This window comes from Asparagus officinalis, chromosome 2, assembly GCF_001876935.1.
Source record: "Asparagus officinalis chromosome 2, Aspof.V1, whole genome shotgun sequence".
Classification (NCBI taxonomy): domain Eukaryota; kingdom Viridiplantae; phylum Streptophyta; class Magnoliopsida; order Asparagales; family Asparagaceae; genus Asparagus; species Asparagus officinalis.
The window spans coordinates 40,993,911-41,003,332 of NC_033795.1; the positions used below are offsets into that span (position 1 = coordinate 40,993,911).

The 9,422-nt window shown below is 36.8% G+C and overlaps 1 protein-coding gene across 1 annotated transcript; it reads left to right on the plus strand.

The window, feature by feature from the left end:
• On the plus strand, window positions 368–8,950 carry LOC109830704. The gene is made up of 6 exons (XM_020398061.1): window positions 368–673; window positions 755–951; window positions 4,165–4,245; window positions 5,576–5,809; window positions 7,855–7,932; window positions 8,461–8,950. The coding sequence occupies exons 1-6, from the start codon at window positions 559–561 to the stop codon at window positions 8,770–8,772; spliced, it is 1,017 nt and encodes a 338-aa protein (XP_020253650.1). The 5' UTR covers window positions 368–558; the 3' UTR covers window positions 8,773–8,950.

The window sequence follows — 9,422 nt, forward strand, 5'->3', positions numbered from 1 at the left end:
TCAATTATTTTCTTCTTTTTTCAAGTTGAACCAAACACTAGAAAATGATGGAAAGTACTTTCACTACATATTTTTGGGCGAAACAAACACAAGAAATATTTTTTAGGAAAGTGAAAGAAACACAAGAAAGTGAAGGAAAGTCATCTATAGAAAGTGAAGGAAACGAACCAAACAGGCCCTTATGCAAACAAACAGCCCTTAGCCCGGCATGTCGTCGCCCTTCTCTCGGCCCAACTGGTCTCTGACCACATCCCAGCTGGCCCCTTTTCTCAAAGCCCCACAAAGAACCTCTCGTCCTTTTTCCCGCCACAAGAAACCAAAGCTGGCCCCTTTTCTCAAAGCCCCACAAAGAACCTCTCGTCCTTTTTCCCGCCACAAGAAACCAAAGAGGGCAAAAAATAAAAACCCTAGCTTTTCAAAAACCCCTCCAGTCGAAATCGCCCTCTCAATCCCTCGCTCGGACCCCTTCCAATTTCTCATCCCCTCTCAAAAAGCGAGGGCTTCCTCGTGCCCACTAAGCCTTTATCGGATCCATCGGTTGGAATTGAGAGAAAGGGGATGTCGCAGTTGAGTTGGAAGCATCATGCCCTAATCCAAGCCTTGCTCTCTCGCGGCCCTTTGAAGGAATCGGAGTTCCACAAAGTCTTCTACGAGATCACCGGAAGAAATCCGGGTGAGCATTTTAATCTCTATCTTTCTCGGATCTGATAAAGGTTAGATTTTGATGCGGTTTTTTTTGTAAACTCTGTTGCAGTTGAACATCAGCAGGCCTTCAACGATTCGCTGCGGAAGATAAATAAGGAGCTGGGTTACGTGAAATTCGAACTTCGAGGGTGCAGAAATCAGTATGATGGGAAAGTATACTATGGCGTGGTTAATACCTTAGCTGACGAGCAATCGAAGCTCGGAACGAAGTATTCGGTACCACAGATTGCGTTCTACAAGGCTATTGTAAGTTTCGATCTCGTGTAAATTCTTTGTTCAGATGATAGTTTTATCATTACACGGTGGAGTTTATTGCGTGCATGTTGTTTCCTGCTGCGAAACTTTAGGATTAGAACTGTGTAGATTATTGTTTGAAGTGTTTTTTTTTTTTTTTGAGTATGGACGCAGGGGCAAAGCTAGGGTATTTTGAGGCAGGGCAAGGACTCTACCTTAAATTCCACTATCGCACATCAAAATTTGGATCTTTGCTGCATTTATTGTGATTTCGTATATTTTTAATGTAGAAACAAATCAACAGGAAGAACAATGTTTTCATAATTTTTTTAAATGCATTTTAGTTTTAAATTTCTGTGATTTATTTGGTTTTAGATTACTTTTTCATTTGAGAAAAATATAATCATGTTCTTTTTAATATCTTATTGTAGCGCTCTTTTGACTTTAACGTTATATGTGACTTACCTGAGTGATTATTTTGGCTCCACCCTTGGATGGATGTGACGATCTAGCTAGAGCTTGTTCGGGGCTACTGATCCTGATCAATAGTCTTCCTCGATGCAGCGGGATAAGCAAACAATGGAGAAAATCCTTCATAGAAATTTGTGCGGATTTGGTTGTGTCTAAATAAATGTATGTCATGGTTGATCATCGCTTCCTGTCCTTATGTGGTGATCTTTAATAAAGGTTCAGGTATAAGTTAAAGTATGAAAATTTATTAATACTTGGCGCATCCATATGTGGCATGTAACGTATTGATAGGATATGAGATAAGCTTGAATTTTGAGTAATATATAAAGGGGAAACAATAGACAGAATAATTACGGAACACAAGATTCATTGATATTGGCATTAATGAGTGTGTACAAGCACACCTGCACGTGCACACTCAAAATACACGTGCACACACACTGACACACATAGTCAAGCACATATATGGATACTCAGATTTAATTCAGGTTAGAAGCTAGACTCAAACCTTTGGATTCTGTTGGCTTTTTCCATTTTTAACTCTTTATGAGAGTACATCGTTCATTTGCAGTATAATTCTAGTTGGACTGTGGGTTTAGCCCTTTTCCTTAGTATATTTAGAAAATATGTTCTCATAATGTCCTTTCTTGTCTCAAAGGTAGGAGTTTATTAAAATTTACCCTATATTCTCGGAGAAAAACATTTAATCTGGAAAGTTAATTAAAGAGTTTTATTGATTCTAATTTTGTATATCATGTTTATGCTCTTAATGTTTCCCTTACTATAATGGCAGAGTTTGCTTTTTCACATATCTGGATTCTTTTCTCTGTTAACATGTTTTATCAGTTTAGTTGGACTGGTGACAAGCCTGTTTGTTCATGTTACGTGCATGTAGTACATCATTTATAATCTGCTCAGATGATGGTAAATAACTGCTGTCTGCACTATGGAGCAATAAATTTAACTTGCCAGAATTTTCTTCAGTGTATAAATATGGACCAGGTGAAAGATGCAAATAACCAATACTAAGTTCAATTATTTAATGGTTCTCCATATATCTTCATTCATTTGCAAACTCGAGAGGCATATTATGTCTCAGATGCACGAATAAAAGGATGAGCAAAGTTGTGGAGTTAACATTTTATGCTGAAACTTTTAAGTCAAATGGAGATTCTGCCTACTCAAACCGGTTTTCCATTGAAACCTGTATGAAATGTAAGGGTTGCGGTGTTGTACTTGAAACATGATGATTGAAGTGGAAATTTGTTGCTTCTGTTGGTTTTTACTTTTGGATTATTTTAAAAGCGAGCAAATTTTTGTTTTGTTTTTAAACTTAACTTACTTTTAAGTTTTAGTGAATATTCATGTATCTTAAACTCTTTATGTCGCCTAGTATATAAGCTCAGAAGAGAGAACTTTTCTATTGGTGTTTCTTAAACCTCTAAGTCTAGCAATAAACACTTGGAATTTATTCTTTTATCTCTAAGAAATATGTACATCGGAAGGAATTAACTTATTCCTTCCCTGGCTCTTTATCCCTTTAGCTTTTGTGTTTCTCTAAATTTCGACAGATGTATGAAATCTTTCTTAGGGTCTGATGCTCTAGCAGTTAAGTTGATGTCCCGTGCTACTTGTGGTCATTGTGTTGATCTTGATATGCTCTCACTTTAGAGGTACTATAAATTTTGAGGTGTCTGTATCTGGTTTCTTATATTCTCACAAAAATGAAATATTCTATTCATACATGTGCAGCCTGCATCATAATTTCTGAATGTTGCTGCACTTAGCACCAAGGTTTTAAATATCGGATATCGGGGAAATATCGGATGGCCAAAATTCATATCGGATTGCGGATATCGGGGAAATATCGGGGATATGTGGTAAATATCGGAATGCCATAATGAATGTTTGCATACATAGTATAATGCATTCAAATGTAATCTCAACATATGCAATGAAATTTAAGCATACAAAATATGAATAATATATGTTTAGGATCACTAATCAACCTTCTAAAACAAACAAAAGTGCAAAGCAACGTTGCAACATTCGATCTGCTTTTTTTAGGACAAAATGTAATTTGATATAATGGGGAAATCTTGATATCTCACCCAAAAATTCCAAACACAGTATTACATTATTTTGCAACAAGCTATATAAAAAGATATATTGGTCCACATATCGGCTAATATATCGGCTATATCGTTATTTTGCAACAAGCTATATAAAAAGATATATTGGTCCACATATCGGCTAATATATCGGCTATATCGGGGATTTATCACTCAAAATAGCCACAAAACGGTAAAGAATATTTAAATACCATATCGGTTGCGGCAAGCCCTGTAAAAGGATATATCGGGGGATATATCGGGCCATGTCGGGGATATTTAAAACAATGCTTAGCACCCATCTTCATTTATGTGTATTTCCATTTTCGATGTAAAATATAATGCAACCTCTCAACTTCAATTTGATTCTGTAGGTGAACCTCTATGCACTATTATTCATTGATTTTCATTTCATATGTGATTGCAACATCTGGTCTGATCCTCACTATGTGATGGTTACCTTTTGTGTGCAGTAATTTGTTTTGGCTTCTTTAGTTAGAACTTGTGTTCTCTTGTATAACTATCTTGATAAATAGTTTCTTTTATCGTATTATTATGCAGTTATGCCTGGATTTTCCTTATTTCGTTAGGAAGTATGCCACAGTTACTTTGTTTAACATTTTTCTTGACAATCATATTGCAGATAGAAGCAATTGTTCAGGACATAACAACGCAAGGTCACATCACAAATATTGGAGCCCTCAATTTACGGCTTGAGTATCAGGTTTGGAAGCATTTAGTTCTGCTGATTTATAAATAGGTTGAAAGTTATTCCAGGGTTTTTCTTGTTACCTTGCTCATGGATTATTCCACATATTTTTTCTGAAGAAAGATGGTAGAAAGTTATTGTTCCTTATGTCTGAGGACTTGGGTTATTCGAATAGCTTCAAATTCTTTAAGGCCATGTAGTTCCTACTTAGGCAATTGGCAATCTTGTTTATGCCTGATGTATACTTTTTTTTGGGGGTAAGATTAATGTTAACCACTTCTTTCTGGCAGATGCTTATGAGAAAAAGAATCCCCCTCCGTCTCTCCCTCATATATGATTCTGGAAAGATTTAATGATATACAGCCATTGTCGAAAGCAAGCTAATAGATTATTTTCATAGTTTTAGTTTTTTTTTAAAATAAAATAGTTGGTTTCTTTATCTTGGTTTTCTTCAGTCAGTACCATGTCAAATCATGTGCTGATTTGGGGTTGACACCCTTAGGTTGTTTTTGAGTGTGGGTTAGCTTAAGAGTATGTTTCTTTTCTTACTTACTGAATCTTACCAAGAGCTTAAATACCCAAGAGTTGTGATTTTGGAGCCAGTGAGCCACCATTGCCTGCTGTTTGTTTGCTTTAGCACAGACAAATAGCTGTATGTCATTGCCCTGCTAAGGAAAGGTCACTGTAAGGTTGAACGAATTTCATGTTCTTTGATAATCCTCAAGTAGTTCCTTCTGTGGACCTGATAAACGAAAATGGATAGCTTAAATGGCCCCGAGCAATAGGTAATGTTGATTTGAAGCTGGAATGCATGCGCAATTTAGAGAATTAGATAGAAGAGGTTAGAGTTGAGAACAATAAATTTTGACATGCTCTGCCATGTGCATCATAGGCCAGTCTTTGCCTTGAGTTGAAGTTTAAACTTGTACCAAAGAAGTAGATGGACTTATTGACAACAGGACAACGACATATAGTGCAGTGACGTGTATGGCTTGTTCCTCACGCACGTGTATATTCCTTTCCCATATAAGATCCAACTGTTACATGATCGAGTTTTTATTTGTTCCCTGCGAGGTCCAAGAGCATGATTAACTTGCTAGAAGTTGTACAACCCATCAACTTGCTGCTATTTAAATGTAAACTGAAGAAAGGCCTGTCAAAGCAGATGAAGGCTTATTATATTTTGAAGCCGGTTTCAATTGTGATTATGTATGCCTGAATCTTCTTTTTATGTCTGTATTTTCCTAATAGTTTGCCTTGTAATTTCTGAGTACAATTTCTCTTTTCTAACTTGTTGGATCCTTAGTGTCAGGTCTATATCTTTATGATGTTATCTTGGTTTCAGGTCCAAGGTGGGCAAGATTCACAGGGGAGTCAATCTCGCGTCCCTGCTGCATTTAAAAGTTTTTCAATATCTCAGAAGGAGAAAACTCTGAATGATCTTATACAAGATCAATGGCTGTGCTATACCTCAGATGGTAGAATTGGTCTCGGTGTTAGATCCTTCCTTGATCTTCGGAGCTGGTTCCGTACTAGTGAAATTCCTTCATGTGATGTCTGCAATGAAGCTGGTGTAAAGGTTTGCTTTCCCCTGTTAGCTTTTTCACAAAATTCTTCCCGTTATCTTCTCTTTCTAAAAGTACAAACCAATTGTTGTAAAATATATTAGAGTAGAAAGATGAAGACTTAAAATATATTAGAGTAGAAAAATGAAGACCTTTCTATTCGATTCTACAAGTGACTAATGTATGAAAACTCTTCCACCACCTAACAGAGGTAATCTTTGTTTAAAAAAGCTAGAGACAAATATGTCAATGCCTTTGCTCATTGATAGACTTATCCTCTCATATACTCTTTCTAAGCCAACCCTGTTCCTCTCTAGCCCACCCATTCTTCCATTATCCTATCCAAGCCATCTTCCGCACTCTTAACCTGTCTCATTTTTTTTCTTCAGTGTTCTCAAAACTGAGCTTCCCTTTAACCCATATTTTTCTTAACTGTTACATAATCTATCATTACATGAAACCGCCTCTTGCTGTTCTAAACTAATCTATCTCTCTATCCCATCCCCTCTCTCTATCTCTACACCCCACCCACCCACGCACCCACCACACGCTGCTCACCATCACCACAAAATCCACATGATGCTCATTTCTGATGGCGCACCAAGCTTGCAACAAATCTTGGCCACGTCATGGTGAATCAATTGCAAGAGTATGACACTCGAGAAAACTTCTGATTCTGTTTGATCTACATCATCTTCCTATCTAACATAAAGTTGATATTTCAACCATGAAAGAGAGATTAGTGGCCATAGCTTCAGTGAATTCGAAGTGCTACATGACGTCATCTTATTTTGGTGAAGGTAGGGGAAGAGATAGCAAAATTAGGTCAAATAGGGATTTAAAAGAGGTTTCGATTTTAATGCATTAATGGCATATATATTCTTTGCTTCTATCCTATATCTCTTGTCAATGTTACAGAAGGCGCTAGGCGGATTAGGTGTTTGACTATTTTTAAATTATTTAATTATAATAATTAATAAAAATATGTATTAAATTCATATAAATTTGGCCAAAAAAAGATAGCAAACTTAGATCCACAATAAACCATGCATACTTAAATATTAAATAGCCAAAATAATAACTAATAAGGTTATAGAAAGCGTTAGCGGGCCTAGGTGTTGGACCCGACGCATAGACCCTAGGAGGGTTTTTTATTTTATTTTTTAATTACAATAACTGATAGTAAATATCAATGTTATAGAAAACTTAGGTTGTTGAATTTATTTCTTCATTTAAGTGGTGGCTGAGGAGGTTTTGCTGAAGGTAAAAGGAGGTAGTGTAGGTGTTCATATTTGGAGGTTAAAGGAGTTTGAAGGAGGTTGGAGGACGCAGAGGCATTTAAACGGTAGTCGAGGAGGTTTTGTTGAACGTTAGAGCACGTAAGCAGACAATGCTCTCCTAAACACTCCTAAAACCTAGGTGGGCAGCCTAGGTACCACCCAGCCGTTAGGCGGTCTAGATACCGCCTAGGCCTAGGCGTATGCCTAGGCGGACTAGGCGGAGGCTTTTTAAAACAATGTCTCAATGTCTCTTGTTAACAATTTCAAAGTTATCTCAATGTAGGACATTTCCTTGTGGTCTTTATGATCTCTGGAAATATTTTGTATGCATTTCTCGTCTCTCACTTGACATGGATACCTCAGATTCCTTATGAAATGTCTTTCAGTGATTTTTCATCTGATTTGCTATCACCATTTATAACTTTTTAACTCTTACTGACATCTCCCAGTATGATGCCTAGTGATTTCTTGAGGGTAATCTCCTAGGAAGGTAAGTATTTCATGGGTAATAATTAGAAAAACAGAATGATGCCTAGTGATTTCTTGAGGGTAATCTCCTAGTTTTATTCATAGATCACTGTTCTTGTGCCAGTTTTGTGGTTGAAATGTTGGGAAAAGAATTGGCTCACTGTAAATATTTCTGGAATTATCTGAAGAAAATTTCTATTGCATCAGAAACCAATTTTGGGATGTAACTTAAGCTAAGTAGGTCACTACTTTTTCTTTGATCAATGCTGTTCCTACTTCTCATTTGTCCCTTATATCTCATGTGACTACAGGCAGAGACATGTCCCAACATGGAATGCGCGATAAGGATGCATAGTTACTGTTTAAAGAAGAAATTTTCCCAGCGGAAGGTTCATACTACCTCTCTCTCTCTACACACACACACACATACATGCATATATATTTTGTAAATTTAAGTGGACTCAGAGCTTTGGCTGCCTACTTTTTATTCCTTGGATTTTCTTTGAGATGTGTGCTAATGCGTGATGTACACCAAGGGCCAATATTGTCTTTGAGAATGTGTGCTTTGATGTGTATCAACACATCATCACACATATCAAAGCTCATCCAAGGGATATAAAAGTTGGTGGACAGAGCCCTTAGTCCACTTAAGCATGTAAAGAGATTTTCATGACGCACACATACATACATATGAAATGGAAGTTGTCACCTCATTTATCAAAATAAGCCGCCAAGAGAAGATAGAAGTGGTGATTCTGCATGCTCCGATGTGGATAGTTGGGCGAGTCTAGCTGCCAGTCTATCTCTTGGTAGTTCATATAAGAAAATAAGCTGTTTTTTATTAATACCGCATAAGTGCTTGTGGCTAGTAAACGATTAGGGTTTCTATCAGCTTCCTTACCAGATATCAATTCTAGGTCGCAAAAGTGTGCCCTAGCTGTAGCACGCCATGGCCCATTCCGGAATCCTATGAAGGAGATGAAGAGGAGACAAATGAAAGCACACAAGACAATAGTCCTTCAAATGATCCGGTCACAAGAAAGAGGCTCAGAATAGTGAAAGCAGAAGCAGTAGATGCAGCTGCCAATGCTCCTAATGATGGTCCAAGTCAATCTGGCCCGTCTCTGAGGAAAAGGTTGAGGACTTGCAAAGCCGAAGCAGTGGATGCCACAGAGTCTCAGGTTGAAGAAACACAGGGTCTGAGGAGATCTCAGCGATCGAGGCGTTAAAGTTTATTATGTTGTTTTTTTTTTCCTTTTGTTGCTTATCAGGCAGACGAAAGTCCTGTTAAATTACTGATCTGCAAATATTACAAGAGTATTGCAAGTTTTTGTTCTTGTTTTGTAAATATAACCTAGATGCACCCTTAAGTGTTTAAGCTTATAACAAGTTGCCTCAGTTTGTGTGTGTTGCGCGTTTTCGGGTTGTGTTTGGTGGTGATATGATCTTTCATGCTTGCAGGGAGATTTAACAACTGTTTATGTATCTGTGGTCATAAGTTATATACTACATGCATTTGGCTGTCCCTCAATATAAAGTAGTGTGCTACCCTGTAAAGTATGGTTTTTTTTATCTAAGTAAAGCAATTTAACTCCAGTAAAGAATATGTCAATGCCGTGTATTCTTATTTTAAAAAGTTGTGTGAAAATTGACGCATGAACTATTTTTTTGAGTTATAGATTTTCATTTGTATAGTGCATAAATCTTTGATATTTTCACAATGATCTCCTTAAATTATTTATTTATTTATAATTTTCAGTTTTGTGGTTTGATTTGAATATGCAGTGAGACCAATTAGTATAATATTTTTTTTTCATGTGGCTTATTGTTAGAAATTTGAATAGAAATATAGAACGATTAACTAGTATATTTTTTGGAT

Excerpts from the sequence above, each read along its gene's own strand:
- LOC109830704 (XM_020398061.1), top strand. The coding sequence starts at position 559 with ATGTCGCAGTTGAGTTGGAAGCATCATGCCCTAATCCAAGCCTTGCTC. Across the intron at positions 674-754 it reads GATCACCGGAAGAAATCCGG|TTGAACATCAGCAGGCCTTC; the intron begins GTGAGCATTTTA and ends ACTCTGTTGCAG. Across the intron at positions 952-4,164 it reads TTGCGTTCTACAAGGCTATT|ATAGAAGCAATTGTTCAGGA; the intron begins GTAAGTTTCGAT and ends ATCATATTGCAG.